This window comes from Panthera leo, chromosome C2 (assembly GCF_018350215.1).
Source record: "Panthera leo isolate Ple1 chromosome C2, P.leo_Ple1_pat1.1, whole genome shotgun sequence".
Lineage (NCBI taxonomy): Eukaryota > Metazoa > Chordata > Mammalia > Carnivora > Felidae > Panthera > Panthera leo.
The window spans coordinates 3,645,832-3,673,302 of record NC_056687.1 but is presented as its reverse complement, the minus strand read 5'-3'; the positions used below and the strand labels follow the sequence as shown (position 1 = coordinate 3,673,302).

At 54.9% G+C, this 27,471-nt stretch overlaps 1 protein-coding gene across 1 annotated transcript; it reads right to left on the bottom strand.

The window, feature by feature from the left end:
- Nucleotides 1–1,760: 1,760 nt before the first annotated feature.
- Nucleotides 1,761–23,111, bottom strand: TMPRSS3 (transmembrane serine protease 3). Its single transcript, XM_042955766.1, has 12 exons — nucleotides 23,003–23,111; nucleotides 18,856–18,966; nucleotides 17,919–18,035; nucleotides 17,424–17,547; nucleotides 14,366–14,491; nucleotides 13,128–13,171; nucleotides 12,279–12,444; nucleotides 11,363–11,532; nucleotides 9,399–9,494; nucleotides 6,650–6,792; nucleotides 5,890–6,042; nucleotides 1,761–2,609 (listed from the first exon to the last, which is right to left on the bottom strand). Exons 1-12 carry the CDS (start codon nucleotides 23,094–23,096, stop codon nucleotides 2,592–2,594), a joined length of 1,362 nt encoding a protein of 453 aa, XP_042811700.1. The 5' UTR covers nucleotides 23,097–23,111; the 3' UTR covers nucleotides 1,761–2,591.
- Nucleotides 23,112–27,471: the final 4,360 nt, after the last annotated feature.

The following is a 27,471-nucleotide window of genomic DNA, read 5'->3' as shown; positions in this document are numbered from 1 at the left end:
ATCTCGCAGCCAGTCAGACTTTGGAGGCGGAGGCCGGTACCTGGAACTTCCTCCAGGGCCAGTGACGGGGTGAAGGTTTGCACACCCGTCCCTGGCTCGTACTCCCTGTGCCGCCGCGGGCAGATTCTCCAGGTGCAAGGTGGAGAAGTCAGACTTCTGCGAGCATCTGGAACCCCCACCCCCACCCCCACAGTTAGAAGAGGGACACAGGCGTTCACGGTTTTCGTGGCCAACTTGGCATTTAAGTCATCAACTGGTTTATGACACTCCTTGTTCCAAATGTCCCGTAATGTTGATAGATCTTCTATGATACGTTTTAAAATGTTAAAATCCAGCCGTATCAAACACAAAAGAACCTACAAGAGAAGGAGCTGTCCCCGTGGCGCTGTCCAGGACACGTGGGCGCAGGCGCGGGCCCCTCATTCACTAGCCCCCGACACACACCCCCCGCACTTGCATCTTCGGGTCCAAGCCACCAGGAGGAGCAGCCCGCCTCAGCCGTGGCATGTTCTCCTGCCTGTTTCTGTGGCTGCGGGTTAGCAGGGCTCCGGCCGGAACTTTCTCTGCTGGCTCCCACTCTGGCCTGGCCGTCAGGCATGCCGTAGATGCTAAGGCGTATCCCCCGAAAAAAGGGAAAAAACTGGAAAGAGCTCCACCCACGAAGCTCTGGCTGCAGCCAACAGGGGCCTCCATTGAGACCAGACATTTCTAGAGGAGGAAGCAGTTGACCATGACGTTGAATGGCCGATACGTCCCGGGCGGGTTGAAGCCGGTAGAGCAAAGTCTCTTTAGACCCCGATGCCTCCGAGCGTGGTTTTGCGGTGAGTTCGTTGCTTTAATTCGTGCTGGTACCATGTGCCTAGTGGAAACCCCCAAGGCCCCACTGGCCCCACACGTGGGCTTGGGAAACTCACTCCTCTCACACCTCAGTTTCCTTATCTACGGAACGGGACTAATGATAATTCCTGTCTCGTAGGGTCGTTGCAACGATAAAAGGGAGCACACAGGAAATGCGGTAGGGTAGATCAGTGCCAGGCACATGGTCCACCCTGATTAATTGCCTGCCGTTGGCATTACTCAAGACCTTCTGAAAGATTGTGAGCCAGCAAATATTTCCCAACACAATTCGATAGTAATTAAGGAAGGATGGAGTCACAATGTCTAGCCATTCAAATGCGCCGGCCCCACGGTCAAGGGCTCCCAGCTGAGGTCACATACAGCATCCCTCCTGTCTTCACAACTCGGACGCCCCACGCAGGAGCTACTGTACCTCAACCTTCAGAGACGCCTGGGCAAAACCCCTTAAAATAAAAACGCTCTTGTCCCTTTCTGACACGTGGAGATCTGTGTAGTGAGGCAGGGCTGGTGGGGCACAGATGGGATTGCTAAGCGGCCAGTCTGCCGGGGCTCTCCCTCTCTCCCTGTGCAGCCCCCACCCCCACCCCCGGGGTCTCGGACGTGCCGGGAGGCTCCCGCGGCCTCTGCCTCCCCAGGCACCTGCCTGCTCTCTGAAACTCACCGTCTTTCCCACCGATGCCTCAAGGCAAAGCAATAGATTCACGTCTGACGCCTTCATCTGTGATGAAGTACCTCCAGACAGAAATTGCCTACAAGTACCCCTTCCTGTGATGTGTGTGCCTGGGGGTGACAGAAGGTGTGTGGGTAACCAGGCAGAGACGCAGGGAAGCCTTCGGCCTCTTGATGACGCCCGACTGCCCGCTGTGCCCTCGGCACCCCCTACGCGGGGTTAGGTGGTCCTGTCTTATTCCAGTGACCTCTCGTCACCCTCTGCTTCCGAGTCTCTGGATAGAATGCTCATCTGCCGGGAAACCTGTTCCACCGGAAGAATGCAAAACCCACAACGTATCTAGAGGACATCAAAGTGATCCAGGCTCCCCAGTTAAAATTATGATTCCAATTGACACGAGTGGTCGGTATTCGTTCAGACGAGCTCTGATTGACGGGTGCGTTAAGAGAGCACGCGTCCCTTGGAGGTAAAGGACAAATACTACACCAAGCACCAAATACTACAAAGAGAGACTAGAAAGAAACCTAACAACGAATCACTTGTGGGTTAAGTTCTCACAGGCAAAAAGGGATCTTGGAAGTAGAAAGACCTGATTTGGTTCCGGCGCCTAGGGATAAAAAACGTGCAGACAGGGACATTTATCACGACACCCCCTTGTGGCTCCGGGCTGGCATGTCCCCACTGGGCACTGGTGTGGCCTGTGGTGAGATCTGCCTGTCTCGTCAGTCATGGTGAATGCCCCAGGGCAGAGAAAACCAAATGGACCAGGGGGGCAAGGTAGCACCACGAAGGCGTTCCTGCTTCTGAGCTCAGTGACGGGCACGTCACAAAGGAGCTTCGGGGCCATTTTAGCCCGACACCCCAGTGGCTCGAAGAGGGGCTAGGAGCTGTTCTGGAGGTGCCGGGGCAGAAAGATGCTCCTTCTGGGGGCTCCGCGGTGGCTCCAGAAGGAAGAGTACCCGAGGCGCTGGCTCAGGCCGCGAGTTTCCACCCGGGGACCCGCGGAAGGACGGGGTGTCTCCATCAAGGCGGGAACTCAAGGTGGCGGCCCGTTCCCCTCTCTTCAGGTTTTCAGGTCCCTCTAGGAATGAAAACACAGCTGTTACCTTCTTTACCCGTCAGGCCGGCCTCCAGCGCCGAGATGGAGTAGGCGCCTGCATTTTGCCACGAGTGAAGTGTGGGTGCGTCCCCGGCATCAATGGGCACAAGGTTGGCCCCTGCTAGGCGGTCCCAGGCGCGCATGGGACAGCTCTCTTACCCGCACGCGCCCCCGCATCGTCCGTCCCTGACTGAGTCCTCTCCTTAGTTTCCCGTGACTCCCCCAGCCCTGGCAGTCCTGCTTTGAGTCAGAACAGTTACGTGTTACGCCCCAAGCACAGAACATAGTGGATAAAAGAGAAGAAGAGCCAGTGGGCAGTCCTGGGTGGGCTCTCAGAAGGCCCGGACGCCATGTTCAAAGAAACAACCAAAGATGCAGACCCTCTGGAAAACTTGCCTTGGAAAAGGAAGCCTCTTCTGGACCTTCCCCCCTCCCGAGGACACCTGAAGACACTTGCAAAAGGGCGTGTCACATACCGGCCCCCAGTGGCCCCGAGGCAGCTGGTGACTGAGGCGCCTCTGGCCTCAAGGGAGCCGTCCATCCACCATCCATACACCTGCTCATCTGGGGCCAGGGAGGGTGGGAGCTCCTTTTTTTTTTTTTTTTTTTAATTATTTTTTAACGTTTATTTATTTTTGAGACAGAGAGAGACAGAGCATGAACGGGGGAGGGTCAGAGAGAGAGGGAGACACAGAATCCCAAGCAGGCTCCAGGCTCCGAGCCGTCAGCACAGAGCCCGACGCGGGGCTCGAACCCACAGACCGTGAGATCATGACCTGAGCCGAAGTCGGATGCTCAACCGACCGAGCCACCCAGGCGCCCCTGGGAGCTCCTTTTAATGCCCCCCCAGGGAGCCACGTGGCCCGCACCGGTGTTTCCCAAAATGTTTTCCCTTAAGACCCCGTGCATCAAAATCACCAGATCAGAGCCTCTGAAGAAGGGGCCTGGGGATCGTCAACGTGCACAAACAGCCGGGGGGAGTCCCGCGTACCCCCACGGTGGAGATCCCAGCAGCATGCGCGGGGACTGGAGTCCCACTCTGCTGTCACTAGCTCCAGGGGCCTTACCCAGGTCCCCTCGCTGTAATATGGGGATGGTCCTAGGACCTGCCACCCAAGATGGCCCTGAGGGAACCGGGGCAAGACATCACCCGGCACCCCGGCGAGAAGGCTCCCAGACTCGGGAATCTTGTTCTCCCAGGAGCCAGCCCTCCTCCCCGGCTTGAAGACGGGGAGTGGACTTCCTGGACCTGCCCCCGTTTCGACCTTGACCTTCCATGATTACTAGCTCGGCCACATGGACCGTCTGTCCCCGAGTGCAGCTGCGTGGAGGGAGCACCTCCGTGGCTCTGTGAGCGACTGCCCCTGCCCCGCCCTCCACCCCTCCACACCCACACGGCCCTCTGCACCCTGGGGTCCCGTCACCGGCCATCGAGGCCACTGAGGCCAGGGGACCACTCTTGCAAGCAGAAATCCGTTTCTCTTGCTTCCAAAGAGGTTGATGGTTGGGGGCTGGATTCTGCACTTAAGAGTGTGACATGTCCCAGCAGTGGGCACCGGGCCGGTCTGCCGGCTGACAAGACGAGTGCCAGTGGACGTTTCCAGGAAAGGCCTGTCTCCCAGCATCGCCTCGCGATGAGCCGGCACCGAGGGTAGGGAGCATCCGTCCCTGCGGAGGATGCACAGCAGGCCTCAGCCTGGACGGGGCAAGTTCATGCAGCTTCTCCTTGAAAAGCAAAACTTCCCTGGGGGGTGCCTGGGGGGGGTCCAGCGGGTGAGCATCCGACTCTTGGTTTCGGCTCAGGTCATGATCTCACGATGGATCGAGCCCGGCGTGGGGCTCTGTGCTGTGCGTGGAGCCTGCTAGGGATTCCCTCTCTCTCCCTCTCTCTCTGCCTCCCCCTGCTCTCTCTCTCTCTCTCTCAAAAATAAATAAACAGTAAAAAAAAAAAATTCCTGGAGGCAGAGCGGGGAAATTAATGTCCAAGGCACATGAGGTCTTTGATGTTTTTCTTAGCCAGTTGTTTCAAATTAAAAGGAGCGTTTTAAAAGGTCTTTGATCGGGGCGCCTGGTGGCTCAGTCGGTTGAGCGTCCAACTTCAGCTCAGGTCATGATCTCACGGTTCGTGAGTTCGAGCCCTGCGTTGGGCTCTGTGCTGACAGTTCAGAGCCTGGAGCTGCTTGGGATTCTGGGTCTCCCTCTCTCTCTGCCCCTCATTCCACCCCCCCCCCCCCGTCAAAAATAAATAAACTTAAAAAAAAAATTAAAAGTTCTTTGATCTAGGGATGGAAGCAGATTACTGCTGGCTAGAGACTGGGGGAGGAGAGGGGAGGGGAGGGGAGGGGAGGGGAGGGGAGGGGAGGGGAGGGGAGGGATGGTGACCACGCGTGAGGTTCAGTTCAGGGAGTGAAGGCATTCCCGACCCTGCAATCAAGGTGCAGGCTTTACAACACTGAAGAGCCCAGAGACCACTGGATTGTCCACTTGAAAATGGTTAATTTTATGTCACGTAAATTTGGCCTTCGTTTTAAAAGCAAAAGGAAAATCTCAAGTTCTTTGAAGCTATTCTAAGGCGTGAGTGGTGCGGCTCGGAGTTGGAGGTCAAGTCTGCAAATACGTGCTGAGCGCTCACAAGGCAGAAGGCTGTGCGGACGCCCCCGTGTGGCCGGGCCCCGACGCCCCCTCCTGCTCCTCCCTCCTGTCCGCCTGCGGTGCTCCCTTCTCCTGCGCGCCCTGGTCCTGCCGAGCCGGCCTCACTGACCTGTTCCCCTCCTCCTCCAGGGAGGCTGCCCCAAAGCGCAAAGCTGTCCGGGGACGCCCCCACCTCCGCCCCGAGGTCAGAGACTCTCCAGCCCATCCCTGGCTCTCCGCAAGGTCCAAACTCTTCAGTGGGGCCCTGGGGGGCTGCAGATTCACACCCTCGCCTCCTGTCTGCACCTGGTCCACACTCCACTCCACGCACACGTGCCCACGGGATTCATCCCCATCCCCAGGGGCTCATCCTCGGCCACCCGTCCCCCTTTCCCCACTTGGTGGAGCAAGTTGTCCGTCTCGTTTCTGCCTCGGCCGCCCTGTGTGTCCCCACCCCTCACGGAGCCTTGCCTATGGGACTAGCCATGCTCCTGTCCACCAGCCAGGGGCCACGGAACACCGCTTGCTGAACAGACCACCCAGTGATCGCTCCCTGGCTCGCACAGCAGCGCTGGGGCCGCAGAAGAGGATGCCGGAGGCCAGTGACGGGGCCAGAGTGAGCTGCACCCACCTCCAACTGCTCGTGGATCCAGTCCAGGAAGGAGGTGATGCGCGTGTAGACGCCGGGCTTGTTCACGTCGGCACAGCCGATGCCAAAGCTTGTCGCTCCCACCAACTTCCACACCCTCCTCTCCTGACACACCAGCGGTCCCCCGCTGTCTCCCTACGTGGCGAGGAGAGAGGCACTGTCGTGCGTGTCCCTTGTCTCAGCACCACGATCCCCCCCTTTGTAGCTCAAACTCGGTTCCACGACGGCTCCACGTTACTCCCCCAGCCTCCAAGAGGGGTTGTTGGCACTCCCAGCACTGGGGTCCTGGGTCCCCCGAGGACGGTCTCCCCCCGCTGTCTCCCCGCCAGATTCTGGACGCGCCGAACCGTGAAGGTCAAGGCAGCTCAGAGGGAGGGTCTGCCTGGCGGGGGCTGGGCTCAGGCAGTGATGGAGTCTCAACTCACGGGTGAGGCTCAGATCCAGGGTTCCCACCTGCCGCCCCTGCCCCCCGCCCCCCCAAACCCTGAGAGCCAGGGCTGGGGCGAGGAGCGCCCTGGAGACCCCTCCCACTGCCAGCACCCAGCCAGAGTGGGAGCGGTGGGTACACTGGGCCGGCAGCCAGGAAAGGGAGGGATATCTTGAGCAAACTTCTTCCCCACGCCCTGTATATTTGCTTTTCAGTCACGGGGAAGTGCTGGCGGTGGCCTGTCCCACAGGCCGGGTCACCGTTCCAGAGCCTCACCCGCGGCTGTGGCCCCCGGAGGTGACCAAAGGCCCCCACCTGGCAGCTGTCCACACCACCCTTCAGGTAGCCGGCGCAGAGCATGGAGGGGGAGACGATGCCTCCGTACACATCTCTGTGGTTGCAGATCTTGTTGGAGAGTAAAGGCACGGCTGCGTGGTTGAGGACCGGGGACGCATCGCCTGTGGCAGAGCAAGAATTCAGAGGGCACGCACCGGGACGGGTGAGGGGCAGGCCACCACACTCCGGGGGCAGAGGAGGCGGCTCCTGGAGGTGGACGGATGGCTCGTGGCTGTGGCGAGCTCCCTGATGCGTGGGCCCCGCGGCCCCGTCGATGCGCATCAGGAGGAGGGGGGACGGCAGTAGCCGGCGTGGACCTCCCCAGGGCCCCCCTCGGGCCGAGCACTCGACCCACACCAGCCCGTTCAGTCCTCAGAGCTGTCTGGGCTGCAGAAGGGAAACTGAGGCCCATGAAGGTCACACACACAGTTTGTGGGCAGAACCCGGGTGCGGTCAGCAGAAAAGTGTCCTCCCAAAGACGCCGGCGTCCCCACCCCGGGGGCCTGTGTTCGTGTCACCCTCCATGGCAAAAGGGCCTTGAGATGGGGGCGTGATCCTGGGTGGCCTGGGGGGACCTCTAAATGTCACCATGAGCGTCCTTAAAAGGGTCAGAGAGGAAGACATGATGGTGTGGAGCAGAGGTCAGACAGGAGGGACACTGGATGGGGCTCTGCCAGCGGCTGGGAGGGTGGAGGAGGGGCCACGAGCCAGAAAGTGCAGGCGGTCCCGGATCCTGGAAAAGGCCAGAAAACGCACTCTCCTTCAGAGCCTCCAGGAGGGACCAGCCCTTCCGACGCACTGATTCCGGCCCACGGAGACGGATCTGGGACTCCCGACCTCTCGAACTGTCAGATAACACGTTTCGTGGGTCTAAAGCCACTAAGGGTGGGCTTGCTGCTGCGGCAAAGGGAAATGGTACATCTGGATTAGCCCCACCACCGACCCGAAGGCATCGACACCCTGTAACTTAACCCGTTTGTAAAGCAGCTATCCTTACGCTTTATAGGCTTAAAACAAGGCACACACCTCTATCCCCACGTGTCTGGCACGCATCAGCAGGTGGTGTGGGGGGCGTGCTCCTCCAACCCACATGCTGAGTTTCTCTGAGTGTGAATTATACCCTGTTTTCTGCACGGGCTTCCCCGATCCACCCACACAGCCGCTTGTATGGGGACCACTGGCCGCAGGTTGGACTGAGAACGGTTCCTCTCCCTACTCGCCCCACAGGATCCAGCGAAGTCAGAATATAATCTGCCACGTCAAGTCACGAGGGACGACATGAACAGGGCTGCGGGGGGAGCGTGAACGCGGCAGACCTCCCGCCACCTGGCCGCGGGAGCCCAGGCAAGGTGCTCGGCGCCCCCTCAGCCCCAGTCCCCTGGCCCTCAAGACGACCACAAAAAGAATTCCCCGCCGAGGGGCTGCTGTGAGAAGCAGGCAGTGTCTCACGGAGACATCCGGCTCGGCACCTGGTACGTGGTGAAACGGAGCTCAGCGTGTGTGCGGAAGAAGCTTCTAGTATGGGCGAGAGGAAGCAGCCAGCCACACGGGTGGGACCCTGCACGCGGTAGATCTGGGTACGCCCCGGGGTGCCTTGGACATTCGGGAGGGAGCGGACTCAACTAAAAAGCCTCGAGAGGGAAATCCTGAACTTCCTGTGTTGGGGTGAGCTGCACCCACCCCCCAAAAAACACGCTCACCCGCAACCCTAGAAGGTGCCCTTATTTGGAGTAGGGTCTTTGCTGATGTAGTTAAGGTAAGAATCTCAAAATGAGATCGCCCTGGATTTAAGGGGGGGGGGGCTTTAAGCCAAAGACTTATAGAGAAAGGGGAGAGATCTGAGACACAGGGTAGGGGGGCACGTGAGGCTGGGACAGAGACTGGAGGGATGTGTCTACAAGTCATGGGAAGCCAAGGATGGCTGGAGTCATCGGAAGCCGGAGGAGGGGCTGGGGACAGGTTCTTCACCCCCAGATCCTCCGGAAGGAACCGGCCCTGGGACACTTTGATCTCAGACTTCCGGCTCCAGAGCCGAGAGACAATGAGCCTCTGCTGTTAAAGATCCCCTGTTTATGGACCTTTGCTGCAACAGCCCCAAGAAACCCACGCTCTTCCCACCAGAGAGAAAGCAATTGGCAGAAAAACTCCACGGGTGGCGAGCACACGCGTGCCCCCCGAGGACGGATGGGGCGGGTTCCGACTGCGTGCACGGTTCTTATTAAGATGACTACTTCTGTTAGGATTAGAGTGGTAGGGTTCCATTTGTCTGCTTTAATGAAATAACACATCTTTCAAAGTCCTCACCAGTTACGAACATCTGTCTTCTGAACAGACCTCGGGAGGGGTTCTCTAGGGGGTCCTTGTGTGCTCAGTTAGCAGGGTGGGGAGGAGGAGGAAGGAGACCCCCCTGGTCATTCGGTAAAGGTCTCCCTGACAAGGGGTGGCCACGGTTCCCCTTTCCGATTTGTTCCTCTCCTGACAAAGTCTGCAATTTCACATCCCGAGACAAACGGAACCATGACTCTGACACACAAGTGCTCTGCGGAGATCGTGTGTCCAGTGGTCGACCCGCACCCCCTGCCCGGGACGTGTGAGCCTCCGGGGGGGCTGTGCTGGGCGGGGGGGACACTGCGCTGGGACACGGGAGGAGCGTGTGGCCATGGGCGTCCACCCCAGCCTCGCGGCTCTGGGCTCCCTGGACTTAGAATCTCGAGTTCAGATGACTGACCTCCATCCTCTGTGGCCCCCCATCCTGACGTCCAGCACATTTTTCCATCAGGGAACTGTTCCTCGGAGTTGGGCAGACACACTGGCTGGATCATCTCTGTTCCAAGGGGAAACAACAACCTTGAACTCGACTGAAGCAGAAACAACAACCTTGAACTCGACTGAAGCAGAAACAACAGCCTTGAACTTGACTGAAACACTAGTCCAAGAAAACAATCTGTCGGGCGTCTGCCTCTCCGAGGGGCTCAAACCGGCTCCCAAAGGAAGGTCAAGCCCTGGGTCGTGTTGAAAGCCACCGGCTCAGAGCAGGGACTTCCCCCCGGCCAGAGCCGTAAACCTTTAAACACCCCTAAACCCTGGCACCGTGAGTGAGTCTGGACCAGGGGCTGGCATATTTTCTGTGAAGGGCCACACAGTAAATACCCGAGGCTTTGTGGCCCCGTGGTCTCTGTCATAACTGCTCCTATCTGCCACAGGGGCGTGAAAGCAGCCACAAATGCACCTGGTCGCGTTCCACGGAAACTCCGTTTGCAAAAACAGGCAAAGGGCCAGATTTGGTCCCAGGGCCCCGGCTTGCCCGCTCCTGGTCTGGACCATGGGTACGTCGCCTTAGGAAACATCCCTCCATTAGTATTCCTGTCCCTCCCGACACATCTGGAGGCAAGAAGCTTGCCTGTCCCTGCCGGCCGTGTCACATAAGCCCTCCGCCAGAGGCAGGGTCATGGCTGCGTGAGGCTGTCAGGTGGATGCATTCTGACACGCTCTGAGTTTTTCTGCACGGGACGGTGATGGGAAGGCAGAGAAATAATAAGGGCGCTCGTTAACTTTTATCAAGGTACAGGTGCGGGGGTGCCGGGGGGGGGGGTGGTGGGGGCTCCGTCAGTTGGACGTCTGACTCCTGATTGGGGCTCAGGTCGTGATCCCACGGTTCATGAGTTCGAGCCCCGAGTTGGGCTTGTGAACTCGCTGCTGATTCTTCCAGGTCAAACCTGCCACTGACCTTGTGCCGGGATCCCGCTGCATAAGGGGCCCCGTTGACTGTACCTCCGCCCGCGCCCCAAGCTGCTGGGGAGGGAGAAGGGGGCTTTGATTGACTTAGCAGTGGGCTCCTAATCCTTCCTTCGCCTCTGCAAAGTGTTTGAGAGTTCTATCCTGGGTGGCTTTTCTGGTATTCTGGTAACTTCCGGAGGTCAGGACTTGCTGTCCCCCGTGGAGAAACGTGGCCTGCTGAGCTCAGCCTCTGGGTGGGAGAGAATGTCTGTGAGTCCCTCTGGGAGCTGCAGGTGCCAGTATCTTCCGGCTAGTTAAGAAATGGCGGCAGGGACGATCACGCTACAACCGCGGGCTGACCTGGGAAGTCCACGACTGACACACCGGGCAGAGGAGTGGCCCCGGCAGGGGACCTCACCACAAGCAGCTCCAGGACAGGGAACAGCTCTTTGTCCCCACGGGCCAGAGACCCCCTTCCGCCACCTGGAGGCACCAGGTGGCCTGGCCTGGGGAAGTCCCTTTCATCTCTAGGTACCACCAGCAGGAAGAAAAGTGGCGCCAGCGGGAGCCCCAGTGGAACCAGACAAACCGAGCTGACCCAAGGAGAGCCGTATAGTCTCTAAAATCCAACACCATCAGAAGCACAGCCCACAAATAGGAACGTCACGCACAGTGAGCCTGAACAGGGTCACCACCTGCTAAACCCGAAGATGGCTAGGGACCCAGCGTCTCCTAACGCAACAGCCCAGCGTCCGGGATGCTACTGAAGGTGACTCATTGTACCAAGAACCGGGAAAGTCACAATTCCAGTGAGAAAAGATAATAAACTGAGGCCAGCAGCAAAATGAATCAACCCACTGGCGGGATCATCCCACAAGATTTCAAAGTGGCTGCCATACGAATGCTTCAACGGACGATCACAGACAATCTTGGGACGCACAAGAGGAACAGAAAAACAGAGAGACCCGGACGTACCGTTGAAGGTGAGCGGCCCGGCCAGCTTCATGAGGGCAATGTCATTGCCCAGCCTCTTGGGCTTGTACTTGCTGTGGTAGATGATCTTTTCCACCAGGTGGGAAGGGGCCGGACTGTCGAGCAGGGAAACCAGGCCCACCTGGATGGTCCACGACTTGGGGATGTACAGGCTGCAATGAGAAGTCAGAGAGGGGGAGCGAGAAACCCCCAAATACTCTAACCCACCGACCTCAAACGTCCGGAGACCCTGTGCCAGGCGGGCGGCCGAGACAGAGGCTCCCCCTGCACCTCCCGAGCTCGTGCTTGGCCTCTGACCACGCCCCCGTGCCCCGCACAAGTGCAAGTGTGCCCCAGGAGTTTCCGAGGCAGGCCTCGGTGCCCGCGCCTCTGGGACTTCTGGACCTTTGAGGCTGTGAGGGGTCTGTCAGGGCCCATTCTCTGTCAGCAACCAAAACAGAGCGAGGCACAAAACAAACAAAACAAAACAAGCCATCGGGGAATTAACCAGTGTTTGGGGGCTCTCTGTGTGGCTTTTCCCCCGAGCTAATCCCCCTGCCAGCCTGCCCTGCCTCCCACCCTCTTGGCTGACACATGTCACTGTAAGTGCCACAGGGAGGCTGGCGGGTTTCTTCCTGCACCAGAGCTTCCTTCTGACGCCTTCTACCTTCTCTGTAAGAGCTGCAGGCCTGAAATCCTCAGAATGAGCTCAGAGTCTCCAGTCACATCCAGCGGCGACAATGGTGGTGGGTCCACGGTGAAGGGGGGGGGGGGTCCCTCGGCTGGACGTTACTTTGTGACTATCTGGTCTGTTTGCCTGCTTTTTCCGGACCTGCTGCTGAGCCCTGAAATCTACCCCGTCTAGACGGAGATCTGCGGGCAATGAGGCCCACGCCCGGGAGGCCAGGGGCACACTCACTCGTGGACGCAGTGGGCAGCGGTGACCACCCACACGGGCGTGATGACAGAGCCCCCACACAAGTGGTAGCCCTGGAACTGGAGGCTGGCCTGCCACGGCCACTGCGCGAGCGAGGACACGTTTCCACCCACGATGCGCGAGCTGTAGCCCATTCTCAGACCGCAGGCTGCAGAGACAGAACAGGGTTCGGGGTGGATCCCACAGAACTTTCTGGGGAGACTGTGTCACAGCCACAGAACCCCCCCCCCTCCCTGGCATCCTGTGCCCTCACAGAGCTCACAGCTGAGAAAGAGAGCCAGGAGGGGAGAGGAGGGAGCAGATCCCGGAGATGTGGGGTTGCAGTGGGAAGAACCCCTCCCCGTGACGCCCGTGACCCCGGTATGACCACGGCTCCCCGGGGGGGCACGGGAGCCCGGCTTCTGCAGCGCTCCCCTCAGTAATGCGGGGCAGCGTGCACGGGCTGACTTCTCCAGACCCCACCCCGCAGGGCGAACCCTCCCCGAGGCCAGAAGCAAGGAGCCTGGGGCACTGAACGGCCAGTGCAGGCTTTTCCTTGAGGCGGGAAGGGGGTGGGGAGGAGAAAGCGGCGGTTAGTCAGTCAGGCTCCTGGAGCCACCACGGAGAGACAGGGCCTCGTGGACCATGGTCCGTCCGCTGCTGAGAAGATGCTCTGGGCTGTCTACCACCCCGCCCCCATCGGGTGACAGGGGCCAGCACTGGCCTCCTCCTCCTGTCAGGTGGGGCCCAAGTGTTCCCACCTGGCACCTAGGAGAGGGGACCCCGGGCAGCCGGAGCAGGGCAGGGGGGACAGGAGTCTGTGAGCGACCTCTGTGGTTGGAGAACTCTTACCCATGCACTTCAAGGCAACCACGTGACCCGAGGCACATTCCTCCCTGAGGAGGAAAAGAGTAGGTTTACGGTGAATACCCAGAGGCCTGTGAAACGGGCGCTTCTGTAGACTTAATCTTGGGGTAAAAGAAAAAGGAATTCTATTCCCCTGCTCTGGAATACAGACTGCAATGTTAGTCTACGACACGAGTGTGAGGTCACACATTCAACCCAAAACACTCGGCTACCGTGAAGGATTGTGCATGCGACAGGGCACGGGGCATTTCTAAGCTTCGTGTAGCTGGTGACAGGAGATACCGAGGACCCGTATTATACAGACGCGCACTGGGGTCACAGGCAGGTGGTTTTTACCCCAGTGTTCTTCGCCGGCCCCGGGAGGACACCAAGGGCCCTTTGGACCGCGTGGCAGCCTCTCCTGGCACAGAGTCCTTGCAGCCTGGATCCCCCTCCTCCCCAGAACACAGCCGTGATTGCTGCAGGAATGACACGGGCTCGCCCTGGCATGGCTGGGAGCCGGGACACCTCCAGCCGCGTCCCTTCGTGACCTTCCCTGCCTTTCGAGCCCCAGTTCGCTCATGCAACCATGCAAGAAAAAGGGAGAGTCACCAGACTGAGGTTTTAGGACACAAGGGATGCGCTGTCCCCACGAATCGCACGTGGGCCCCGGGGGGGAGGGGACTGTGAATTATGCAATGACAGGCTGACCAGCCGGTGTTTCCCAGAGCACAGAACACGCTCCTGGGATTGGGTCCGACGTGCCCGGAAGAGCGTATAGAGATGCCTGACCGTGGGGGCAGGGGACCAGGCGGGGACACGCTGGGCCGTGGGTACCTGTCATTTAAGGGCATCTCATTTTACCTTCCCCCACGAAGTGCTGGGGGAAACACAGAATAGAAACGGGGAGCGTTAAGTACTTTACAGACAGATGACACGCGTCTGGGTCTTACTCTCTTTCTTTCTAGTTTCCTTGTCCCTCCGTCCTGTCCCGCACGCACACCCGGCGCCTATGAAGAGAGGGCCCCGTAGCCCTCCCCCTGCCGGGCCATCTTCGCCCGGTTCCGGGTGGGTATTCCACCCCAACCCGTGCGTCCACCCAGTCTAGCCGCGGTGGCCAAGCCCCCGCGTCGCATCCGGAGAAACGCTGGCCCGTTCCTTGGGTCCTCGTGGGGCCGCGCAGCTGGACGAAGCCAGCAGGCGAGCCGACCCCGTGCAGACAGCAGCGCCTCCTGGCCGCCTACCTCACGTACACCGAGTGGTGGAGAGCCGTCACCTTGTCGTCCGGCAGCAGGTGATTGATGGAAGCGAAGTCCCCCTGCAGCCGCTCTTCCACTAAGTCCACCCTCAGGGCGTCTGAACTCACGTAGCTGCAAGCACATCGGGAACGCAGACCCCACGCGTGAATTCTCTCGGCTTCAAATCCAGCGCTCCGGTCAGAATGCCACACGTCTCACGCTGGGCCGTGTCATTTCCCCCCAGCCCCCCCCCCCCCCCATCACAAACCATCAACAGCTTCCTTTGCTGGCTGGAAGGGGAGACCTTCCAGAGTCTGGGACCGTGCACGCTTCTGGCCCCCACCCCACGGCCCCCGCGCCCCCCGCAGGCTCCAGGCACATGGCACGGAGGACCACGTCCTCATGTAGCCAGGTGGCCCCCTAGATGCAGCCGCTGACCTGCCCTTGGCATGGCCTGAAGCAAGCCCGAGAGAGAGCGGCACGCAGAACTCAGCAGGGTCTTTGCAGGTGGGCCCCAGAGCAGGGGTGCCGAGCACCCAGAAGCAAAAGGTTGGGGGGACGAAAGCCCGAGCCGGCGTGGGTCCCCCCCCGGAGACAGACGAACACGAAAGGAAAAGGCTCACGGGGCCCCAGGAGCAAGCAAATGTTTCACGTGTCGGGAAACGGGTCTTCCGGGGGGCAGCGGTGAAGAAGGCATGGTTTTAAAAAATCAAGTTGTGGGGTGAGGGCAGCGAACGAACGCAGGCTCCCCTTTCTCGTGGCTGGGCGCTGGCTCGCTTCACTCCCTGACACGCCAGGGTGTCAGACAGGGGTGCGTCCGGTCGCGGACGTGCCGCGGGGGGCCGCAGGATGTGTGCAATACGGAGTTCCGTGGGGCGTGGGTGTTGAGGGCAACGCCCCTGCCAGCCCTGCCTGGGGTTCGCACGACCGCTACCAGGGCAGGCGCTGGGCACCGGACTCCGAGATGAGACAAGAGCCTGATGAGGGCGGGCTGGCCACGGCAGGGCGGGGACGCAAGCGGGCCCCAGGGGAACCCCATAAACTGCGCAGCCTGCAGGAGGTGGGAGCCAGCAGGCCGCAGCCCCCCCCCCCCCACCGCCCCAGGACCTCGCTGGGAGCCAGGCTCGCTCCTACGCGCTCCGAGGCCGCTGGAGTCTCACACGACCCTTTGAGATCAGCAGCTACTGTTCTCCAGATTTTCGAGGCCCGAGTCAGGGAACTGGGGGGAGGACACGGGGGTTCGAACCCAGGTGATCCGGCTCAACAGCCCCCCCTACTTCTGTCATCACAGACAGCTGACACGGGACACAGCCGAGCAGAGAAGGGCAAAGAAGGGATTTCGGAGGGAAGTAGGGAGAGAAAACAGAAAGGGAACAGAGGTACATCTTGGAATTGTAGCACCAGATAGGGAGGGAAGGACGGGTTCGTAGTGAAGGGAACGGGCCACGTTGAGGGGTAGCCGGGGAACGTGGCCTTGGCCGCACGTCCCCTGAGGGGCGCATGCTGGGGTGGGCAGGACTCTCTCGCCCTGGCCGGGCGGACAGGGGTTCAAGAGAAGGGGTCTCTGGGTCCTTCTGCACAGCAGAGGGAGGCTGTACGGTTCAGGGCAAGGGGTGGCGCTCCAGGAGGGGGAAGCAGGGGAGCCGGGAAGGGATGCCCCCCCCACCTCCGTGAGTCCAAGAAAGGGACTCCGTAGGGAACAGAAATGCCGGTGGAGGGGAACAGAAATGCTGGTGGAGGCTTTCGGCCCTTTGCACTGATGGTGGGGGCAGCGGTGTGTGTGTGTGCATGTGCGTGTGTGAGTGTATACGTGTGTGTGTGCATGAGGCTGCGTGTTGTCTGAGTGTATACATGTGTGTGCTGTAGTGTGCTGTGTGAGTATATGTGAGCGTATGTGACTTCGTGTGTGTGTGATGTGCCTGATGTGGTGTATGTGTGATACGGTGCGTGTGCACGTTGGTGTGTGGTGTGTGGAATGTGTGGTGTATGTGCATGTGCTGTGAGCGTGCATGTGTGTATGTATGTGTATGTGGGGTGTGTGCTGTGTGTGGTGTGTGTGCATGTGTGTGGAGAGGAGTGTGTGCCTGTGTGAGGTGTGTGTGTGCGTGTGTATGTGTGTGACGTGTGTGCACATGTGTGTGGAGTGTGCAGTGTATGTATGTGTGTGTGTGTGCGTATGGGTGTGTAGTGTGCGTATGTGTGTGCATGTGTGGGGGGAGGGGTGTGTGCCTGTGTGAGGTAGTGTATGTATGCGTATGTGTGTGTGCGCATGTATGTATGTGTGCGTGTGTGTGCATGTGAATTGTGTGCGTGTGTGTGCCTGTGTGCATGTGTATGTATGTGTATATGTGTGTAGTGTGTGTGCACATGTGTGGTATGTATGTGCATGTGTGTGCGTGTGTATGTGTGTGATGTGTGTGCACGTGGTGTGGAGTGTGTATGCCTGTGTGCAGTGTATATATGTGTGTATGTGTGTGCATGTGTGTGGTGTGTATGTGTGTGGGGAGGGGTGTGTGCCTGTGTGAGGTGTGTGTGTATGTGTGCACACATGCATGTGTGTGTGCATGTGTGTGCATGTGCATGTGTGTGATGTGTGTGCACGTGTGGGTGAGTGTGTTTGTATGTGTGCAGTGTATGTATGTGTGCATGTGTGTGCATGTGCGTGGTGTGTGTGCATGTGTGTGGGGAGGGGTGTGTGCCTGTGTGAGGTGTGTGTATGCATGCGTGTGTGTGCACATGTATGTATGTGTGCGTGGCATGTGTGTGCATGTGAATGGTGTGCGTGTGTGCATGTGAATGTGTGTTTGAGCGCATGCGTGTGCATAGTACGTGGGTGTGCGTGCATGTGCGCTTGTGTGCGCGCCTGTGTGCGGTGCGCGGTGATCACGGCACGGAGCGTGCGGGGCCTCGGTGCGCGCACCTGTGACGTGAGGACGCCGTCCAGCACCGACGGCTGCCGTGGGGACGCAGCCCGACGAGCCCTCCGCCCGAAGGGAGCTTCCTCCCTCCCCCGTCCCCGCCATCCAACGCTTTACCCGGCAGCTGGCGATGCTCTTCACGTTACCTTGGAAACCCCAGCTGGGCACAGGCGACGTTAGCGTGGTGACCCCTCCAGTCGTCAGAGCACACGGTCCTCCAGGCGGCAGCCGTGAAGACCTGCAGCACCGCGTTCCGGCCGCTCACGCGGACTGGACGGCGCGGGCAGAGCGGTCCCTTAGCGGCCCGGACGCCTGAGCCCGCGGGCGGAGGCCCCTCTGCCGCCCGCCCAGGTCCCTCCTCCGCTGCCTCTGGCCCGCCCCTCCCCGCCGGGGGCACGGCCCCCCTGGCGGGCGGGCCCGGACCCCCAGCTCTCTTCTGACTGCTCCTGTGGCCTCCCCAGGCGAATCTCGGCCCCCGCTGACAGCCCCTGCCTTGTCCCAACCCGGCCACCCCTGGGGATGAGTGCCAGCCGGATCCCAGCTAAGGCTGAGACCTGACAGTGGTGTGGACCTGGACCCACTTCACGGATGGGGAAGGTCAAGGCTGGGTGGTGCTTCCGCGGGGAAGAGCGCGGCCTTACCGCAGCGGTACTCGTCCTCCCCATCCCTGCAGTCCGAGACCCCGTCACATCGAGCTGTCAGTTCAATACACTTGAAAGAGGAGCGACACCTGTACTTTCCGGAACAATCGAAGTGGACTGAGGAAAGGAGAAGACAGGTGTGGCAAGGAAGGGCTTCTTCGGTGCTCAACACTAACAACCATCCACTGGCCACGTGGCCTTGAGCCATCAATAATGAAACCATCAATAATGAAACCTGCACTGAAATTGCAGCCTGTTTCCCTCAGCCCGGTTTCTGTGCCAAATTCCACAGGGTGGGGCCGCTGTCTCACTATGTGGCCTGGAGCCACAATGCGGGGGTTCAAGGTCAAGAGAGAAAGGGCCTGGCTGTGGGCCGACCGGCTGAGCCTGCTGAGCAAGGAGCTCCACGCAGCCCCCAATCTACCACCTGTTGTCTCCGACTCCGGGCAAGAAGAGAAGGGACCATGGACCACACAGCCGAGCAGGTGGGCCGGTCATTTGAAAGAGGAAATGAGATACTGTTCCCTATCAGAGCCCATCCAAATGACTCGCTTTCTCAAAAGCCACATGAACCTTCTTTTAAAAACAGCAGGTATGCCCGGCCCGGCATGAATGGCCTCCTTGTCTTCTCCTCCCGGCCACGCACCCCCTCCTGCCCGCAGGATTCTATTTCATCAGCTGCTTTGGGACACTTCCAACTGGGCAGGTTCCTTGGTGACAAAGCCCCGAGTGTGGCCAGCAGCCCCTCCTGGGCCCCAGGCTGGCTTTACACTCGTGCAGGCAAATAAAACTCAAAGTCAGCAAACCCCAAAGACGTTTGCCTCCGGTAATTAAGGCTGAGTGGCATGAGCTGGGGGCAGGGGAATGGGGGGGCTCATGAAAGTTTAAATGCCTGAATAGGCATTTGAGAGCCTACTAAATAATGAATCGTACTCACTGCCCAGACCAATGGCCAGTGCTAATATCAGTGCAATGATCCCGATGACGATGATTGGAAAGAACTTCAACGGCAGGAGGGACAGTATCTGTGCCGCGACCGCGTCCGCATCTGAAAATCGAAAGGCGGGGCAAGAACAGGAAGCCACAGAGCGGCGGATTTCAATAAAACAAAACTTAAAATTGAGCTATCTATTCCCCCTTCCCCCGGAGCAGAGAATGTTCCGGCCCAAAGCAAGTGGCCACCTACCTGGGGACACTTTGTCCGGGGGCTCAGCCCCACACTCTCCGCCCTTGGCCCCGTTGTGTCCATCCTGGGTTGGGGGGCGGTGTTACGGCTGAATTGTGTAACCCCCCCCATCCCCGATTATGTTGAAGTTGAACCCCAAATATCGTCTTATTTGGAGATGGAGTTTTTACAGACCATCAAATTAAAAAGAACTCGGGGCACCTGGGTGGCTCAGTCAGTTTAGCATCCAGCTCTCAGTTTCGGCACAGGTCATGATCTCATGGTTTGATGGGTTCAAGCCCTGCATCGGGCTCTGTGCTGACAGTGCGGAGCCTGCTGGGGTTCTCTCTCTCTCTCTCTCTCTCTCTCTCTCTCTCTCTTTCTCTCTCTCTCTCTCTCTCCCCCTCCCCTGCTCACCCTGTCTCTGTCTCTCTCAAAATAAATAAATAAAAAAGTATTTACAAATTAAAATAAAGTCATTGTGTGGGTCTAATCTAATCTGACTGGTGTCCTTTACAAGGGGGACATTTGAACTTGGAAACAGACATGCACATGGTGCATGGTGTGAAGACGCACAGGCACGACCCCATGTGAAGATCCGGGCAGAGACTGGGGTGGTGAATCTACAAGTCAAGGAACCCCAAAGGTTACCAGACAAAAATGGGGAGGAAGAGGTGGGAAAGAAAGGAGGAGAGGGAGAGGAGAGTAAGAGAAGGAACGGGAAGAAGAAAGGCCACACACTTCATGGCCCGAAGGATACAGAGCAAGGGGGTGGGGGCAGAGGGCAAGGTCTTTGTTTTGGCCGCAATGAGCAGGCAGCTGCACTCTCAGAGCCTAGACCAACACTTGGCGGGCAGCGGTCCTTGGTCAATACGGCTGTCCATACAGCTGACCCTTGAACAACGCGGGTTTGAATTGCGCGTGGAGTTTTTATAGGATGGTCCGGTCAATGTATTTTCTCTTCCTTATGATTTTCCTAATCACGCCTTCTCTTCTCGAGCTTACTTTATTGTAAGAACAGTATATAATACGCACAGCAATCAAAACACTTGTTAAGTGAGTGTTGATGTGATCGGCAAGGCTTCTGGTCAACCGTAGGCTATCGGTAGTTAAGTCTTGGGGGAGCCAAAAGTTATACGTGGATTTTTGACTGTGAAGGGGAGTCAGCAACCTAACCCACCCCTGTGCTGTTCAAGGGTCAACTGTGTCAGGAAACTGAATGGATGAATGGATGAATGACATCATGATAATGGAGGTTGTCTTATCTCCGCAGAGGAGATCAATTCCTTTCAGGGCAACCAATCTGCGGTCTTGAGTTAGTAGAGCAGACTCTTCCCCCAGTCCCTTCGCGCCTCCGGAAGCCTGCACCACATTACTGAGTCCCCCTTACTGAGAGCCCACTCTCCACTTACACTTTAAAAACCAGGAGGAACCCCAAGAATGACCTCTTGTCATTCCAGTCGTTCTGTGTCTAAGAGTTGGATTTAGGAAATCAGTCCAAATGGTAGATTCCAAGATGGCTGTTCATTTAGAACGTTTAGTATCCATTCACATTTGCCCCTTGATAGTGCCTCGGCCATGGTGCCCTGTGGGCGGTACTGTGGCCCCGCTCCCTCTCCTTGTGCTGTCTTTGAGGGCATGCTTGGAATAAAAAACAAAAATGCATAGCACCTCTCCAAAGAAGAAATGCAGATGATCAAAAAGCATGAAAAAAAACCTTCCACCTTCTCTGGGAATCTGGGAAACTGCAAATTAAATGTAACGACATATCAACCTCACAACATGTATTATTATTATTATTATTATCATCATCATCATCATGATTACATCCCCACTGTCATCCAAAGTGAAAAGAAATGGACGCCCACTTACAATTGATAGGAGTATACGCTGTGGAAACTAACTTCTGAGAGTTCGAATCGGAAATATGAACCAAAAGGCTTAAGAAATGGATGGAGGTTTTGACATAGTAAAACCACTTCCGGGACTTTATCTTAAGAGGTCATCATTGATGCACACAAATTTCTACTGACTCGGACACTTAAAGAGGTAGCATGTGTAATACCGATGCACGGGAAACAGCGTGAATGTCCATCAGAAAGAACTGGTGACAGAACAGATGTGTAGAGTTAGTTACATGATAGGGAGAGGGGGTTGGCAAACCTCTTCTGTAAAGGGCCAGACAGTAAATATTTTAAACTTTGGGTGCCATATAGTGTCTGTTGCAACTACTCAACTCTACTATGGTATGAAGGCAGCCATAGACAATAGTGAATAAATGTATGTGTCTGTGTTCCAATAAAACTTTATTTATAAAAACAAGTAGTGGGCCAGATTTGGTCCATGGGCCATAGCTTGCCGACTCCTAAAAAAAAAATTTAATTATTTAATGCCATGGAAAGAATAACATAATATTGTTTGGTTTGGAGGGGGGGGGACCTTCAAAATCGTGTATGTCACTTCCAAAGGAAAATGGTGATATGCTGGACAGAAAAAGGCAAGAAAGCACAAATAGGGTTATCTCTGAATAAGGGTAAAATTGTGGGCAATTATAAAAAAATCTTTTTGGGGGCGCCTGGGTGGCTCAGTCGGTTGAGCATCCGACTTTGGCTCAGGTCATGATCTCACGGTTTGTGGGTTCAAGCCCCGTGTCGGGCTCTGTGCTGACAGCTCGGAGCCTGGAGCCTGCTTTGACTTCTGGGTCTCCCTCTCTCTCTGCCCCTCCTCAACTCATGCTCTGTCTCTCTCTCTCTCTCTGTCAAAAATAAACATTTAAAAATTTTTAATAAAAAGTAAAAAAGTATTTTTGATTAACTGTGTTTTCTGAATTTCTATAAAGAACAATACATTGCTCATTTTTTTAAAAAAAAAAGCACTACTAAATTCCTACCGCTAGGAATTAATCATGAAGAAGTCATCAAACGTTAGCAGAGGTGACTGTGTATAGTGTTATTCCTGCTCATATTATTCGTACTATAAAAGTATTAGAAATAATTGTATGTCAAATTATGATTTTTAAAAACCATGTAAATTACACATGTACTTGATGGGATGTTGTGATGTTATGAATGCAAAGCATTTATAAAAACCAAGGCACACATGGAAAAACACCCGTCTGGACCCACACTGTGCGTGAATGTGTTCTTATCAGCAAGGACAGGAAGAGAATGAAGACAAACATAATATATCCTGGGGGTCAGGTGATAGGGTATTTTTTAAACTTATATTTTTGCCAACTTTTTGAGCTGGATTTTAAAACCTGTCCTACCTCAAGTCTTCTCCACCCCCCCCCCCCAACCACATTTGTCCAGAGGGTTTAAAAAGAATCATTAGGGCAGCCCCCACTCCGTGTTTTCTGGAACCTCAGCCAGAGCCCCCAGGTGACCCCCTTTCCGGTCCCAGAGGTCAGCACTCCTGAGAGCACCCAGGACCAGAGAGCTACGGCTCACCGTGACAAGTCCTGTGTTTGTGACCTCTTTACAAAACCAGCTTTCCTTCCTTGTTGCTCCGAGCGGCTCCTGTCTCCTACAGTTGGATTTTAATCTGGGCATCGAATACCTTCAGCAATGCCCGGCTTATTTTAAATTTCTTGGAAGAGCTGGTGAGCCCTAGTTCTTAGGACTTTCGGGGGGAGAGGGGGCTCAGAGATTTCCCAGCAGGACTTGACCCCTAACTCCCAGGGGCAACTGGAGTCTCAATTTCTGAAAACCTCCATCCAGAGAATGCAAACTTCTCTCTCTGGGAGTTGGTAAGGGGCTGGACAAGGTGATGCCCTCTCTAATGCCCCCCTCTCCAGGGTTCGGTAAACCCAAGGAAATGCAAGCATCCAGGTTGTGGGTGTGAGAAATCCTGGTGGGGTGTGTGCCCAGAGGGACATTCTGGGGACGCTTCCCCAGAAATCACACCTGGTTCCACCTACCTGGTGCTACAGGACTTATTTTCAAATCGTCAAGTCCAAAAAGCGATCTGAAGGAGAAGGGGGCCTCAGCCGCGGGTGGGTCATTTTCCCCCATGGTGACTATTTCAGGACCTCTGAGACTTGGCTCCACATCGACCTCCACCTCCTTCACCGGGAAGAACAAAAAGCATTTGTTTCCCTGTTTACAGTTTTAGCATCAACGCATCTTTGACAAGTTAAATCTCTGAAATCTAACAATCCACATAAAGCACATTCAATACCGATCAATCAAACCATTTGTCCCGTGAGAACGCATTTTTTTTCCAAGCCACAGCAGGTACCAGAGAAACTTCCAGAGTTAGTGAAAAACTATGAACTTACTTCCGCTAAAATAATGACTTTCCCCTTGTGTAGTCTACCAATCCTAAAACCAATTCACTAGCCATCTTTAGAGATATGCCTTTTCACGATTTAGAAATTACTGCACCATTATTTTTCAGAAGATAAATCACTTTCAAAGCACTTTCCTTCTCTTGTCTGTGTTCTTTGTCCCATGTAAACTCATCCCTTTGCCAGCACCTGTGGGACACCTATCGTAAACATGACAAGTTTTTTATACTCACATAATGTCCGTGCCCCAAAAATGTAGATGGCAGCGGGGAGGAGATGCTCACCCACCGTATTTGTAGTTTCCTGTAAACACAGCCCTTCCCGGGCTCACGCGGACATGACCTAGTTAAGGATGAAAATATCCATGCCTTCTGGATGCCCCGTCTCCCACACAGCAAAGGGAGGAGTGGCTGGGGACCGCTGGCTTGCACCAGAGCCACACTGGGGCTCTGTTTCCTCCAAGAGAATTGCACCTATCACAAAGCCAGAGAGGTCAAAAGCCTCTGGAAGTCATTCCTGCAACTCTAAGAGGGGCGGAGTGAGCAAGAAAATGGCGGAATGTTCCCAAGGAAATCCCAACTCGCCCTCCCAGGCATCAGTCAGGCATGAGTTCTCTGGGAACCTGCTTCCTCAAAAGAGGTTCCTACGGGCATATAAGCATAGACACATCTTTCTGTTCGGTTGGTGGCAATGTTTGAGATTTGAAAAGAAGCTACGAAGCCATTGAACGCACACTTTGTCTTTGTGGTCTTAGGAAAATCTAAGCAGGGGTTATGTGCTAAAAGGGTTGGTTTCATTTCCATCTCAAGAGTGGCTTCGAAGGGTACCTTAGAAAACTAATAAATTCACATCCAGCATTTTTGCCTTTGATTCTTGCTGTTACTTGCTTCATACTATCAGCATGTGGCAAATTACACAGCTTAACTTTATGACCAGAATAAGAACAAACAGTAAAATGGTTTCTGAAACCTTGAACCTGGGCACAGAAGTCCCTTCCCAGACAGGCCATCGGCGGTCGGTGTCAGAACACTGAAAAATGTTGAGAAATCCCCTTTCAGAAGAGACTCACTTCCCCAGCCCCCCCACCCACTTTACTCACCATTTCTGGAGCCGCCATCATCCAAAGCAGAAATATTTTCCTTTTTCATTATAAAAGCAAGCGTGATGGTAAGCAGGCTGCCAACAGGGTAGTCCAATCAGGAAATACTTCCTTCCACCAAGTCACCCAGGCTTGTCGACTCAATCGTCACAGCGAATGGCATTATCGCGGGCATCTGTGTAACCCAATATGGCTGTGGCTATCAAATAGCCATTGGTGGTATGACTGCAGAGACCAGGGAGGGGAAAAATGTGACTTGCCTTTAATTAGTAAGTAAGGTAAGCAAACCTTTTCAGAAACTTCACATAAGAGAGTCTTCTGAACACAGACACTCCTTTTATAAAATAACAGATAGGTCCTGCCCCATGCTAAGCAAGTGCGCCAAGAGGGGCAGGCAAAACGCTTTGGTGGGGGTTTCTATTCCTCCCTGTGACTGAGTCTGAGTTTAGACTCACAGCCGCTCCACAGACAAAAGAGAGGGAACCTGAGGGTGTTCTCACATAGTCAGCACTCTATAGAGACACTTGGCACTCTCTTCTGTGGGGGCCTCTAAGTCCCAAGGGGTTTCTGAACACAATACAGCTTTAAGATGTTTTATCAGGAGAGAACATAGCCCTGCCGCCATGGGCAGAGGACTGAGCCCCATTGGAAGTCTAGTGGAGTGGAGCTGGGTGTGAATCGAGCATTCATTTATTCACCTAATATTTACGGGCCATCTGCCATGAGCCTGGCATCTAAACTCAGAGCAGATGGCAGAGGGGACAAAGCACTCACCTGTGGTCTCAGGTGATGACAAATGCTAGAACAAGATGAGGCTGGGAGAGGCTTAGGGAGTGATCAGGCAGGGTGGTGGAGGAAGGCTTCTAGGAAGAAGTGGTATTTTAGTCAAGACCTCCATGGTGGGACAAAGTCAGTCTTGTGAGTTAAGATGGTTCCAAGCACGGGACCGTCAACTCCAAAGGCCAGGAGAGATGAGCTGGGGATGTTTGAAGAACCCCAAGAAAACTATGTGCTTGGAGATTGGCAGATCGTGGAAGGCCTGGGACACTGGAAGGACTCGGGTTTGGTTTCTTTGAGATGGAAAACCACCAAAGAGCTGAGCAGGGCAAAGTCGGGTTCTACGCATGTGCAAGAGGTATAGAGTCAGAGGTGGATTCACAGAAAGCCAGGAGGATGCTACTGAAAACCTGGGTCACCATGGCGGTGACTTGGACCAGGATGCTGGTGGTGCAAAGGCTGGATTTGGGATTGGTTTTAAAGGTATCGGTGGCAGGATTTGCCACTGGCAATGAAGCCAAAGAAATATATTCAGCTAATTGTGGTTTCATTCAGTCTCGTTTTCCTGCCCACACCTCTCAATGTTTTTTGATTTAAGACCAGGAATCCTTCAAGCTCACCCATACGTCCTTTACATCTTTGTAACTACTGTCTCTAGCCCTTAAACCAACATTTGCCCTCAAAGACAGGGACGGAAGACTTAGAACTTAATTCTTTCTTTGTTTTCACCTGGGTTGCTGTAGATGGTGCCCCCATGGAACAAAGCTCTTGGAGGACAGAGTCTAGAATGTACTCTCGTGATGCCCGGCACAACGATGAGTGTGTGAGGGGGCTCCACAAACACAGATGAGCTGATCACAAACTAGGTGGTGGAATAATACTGAGTAGACACGTGGAAAACCAAAAGCAATCATGAGCAATCATTCATATATTAACATGTTGACATCTTGGCATGTGTTTCAGATGAAGTCTGTTTGCCAAGGTATAACAGGGAGATGACCCATGATGGTGGCTGAACTTCTATGACCACATAGCAGCCTCTCAGAAAGTTCACCTGTAAATCAATCCCATCAAATTCAAAATCAAATTTAGAGGAAATAGAAATCAGCATCTCCAGGGCTGACATCTGATATTCACCGAGGCCGTGTTTTGCTGGGTTTGGTGTGGAGGTGAGAAGGGACACCCTACCCTGAGGGTCCTCTATGAGCTGTGAAGCTTTTGTAACCATCTGCACCCAGCTTGAGGTCCGGCATGGTCTCAGTCTCCACCCTGATGCTGTTAGTGAGAGAAGGGTGGCTTTGAGGGTAAGGCACAGGAAAAATTGTCAATCAAGAAGCTTTTGTCGCTTCACTGTTGGTCTTGGAAGGTAAATTTTCAAGGTAAGAAAAAGGGATTGGGCTTGAGAGGGCATTTCTTGGCTTACACAAATAAGATTTTTTCCAGAGAAATTTATATTTTAATATGTTGTAAGCACAGTTGCTCAAAAAGTGGTTTACTATTAAGAAAAGAAAAATATGTTTGAGTAGAGGCTATATTCCAGACCCAAAATCTGCTTTTTTTTTCTTCTGGGTACCAAGTTTTGTCTACTTTGAGACTTTTAAATTTAAGATATTAAATTCATTTAATTATGAAATTATTTTATCTTTTGGATTCCTCAAAGCAAAAAGATATTTTAAAACATAATTAAAAACTTACAAGTGCAATATTGAAAACTTTTCCTCCGAAACGGGGGAATGCAGGGAGATGCACAATATTGATATATACCGTATCTATTCAACATTTGGAGTTCATTCCAGTTCAATAAAAGAAGAAAAAGAAAAGGAAAAGAAAGAGGAAGAAGAAGAAAGAGAATGAGGAGGAGGAGGAGGAGAAAAGGAGGTAAATGAGGAGAAAAAAAGAAGAAAAGAAAAAAGAGAAGTAAAGAAAATTTAAAAGTAAAGAATATGTACTGGTAAGAAAGAAATAAAAATATCATTATTCATAGACAACTATTTTTGTACATATAATATTTTTAAAATTTGAAAGATTATGAGACTTAATAAGGAAGTCAAGCCAGACATAAAATTACATATAAGTTCAATGTAAAATAATGTGAAAGCAATAATATTTTGATTTACCAGCAAGAAAGAGTATGAACATGAAATTTTGAAAAGATAATTTAGGGGCACCTGGGTGGCTCAGTCAGTTGAGCGTCCAACTTTGGCCCAGGTCATGATCTCACAGC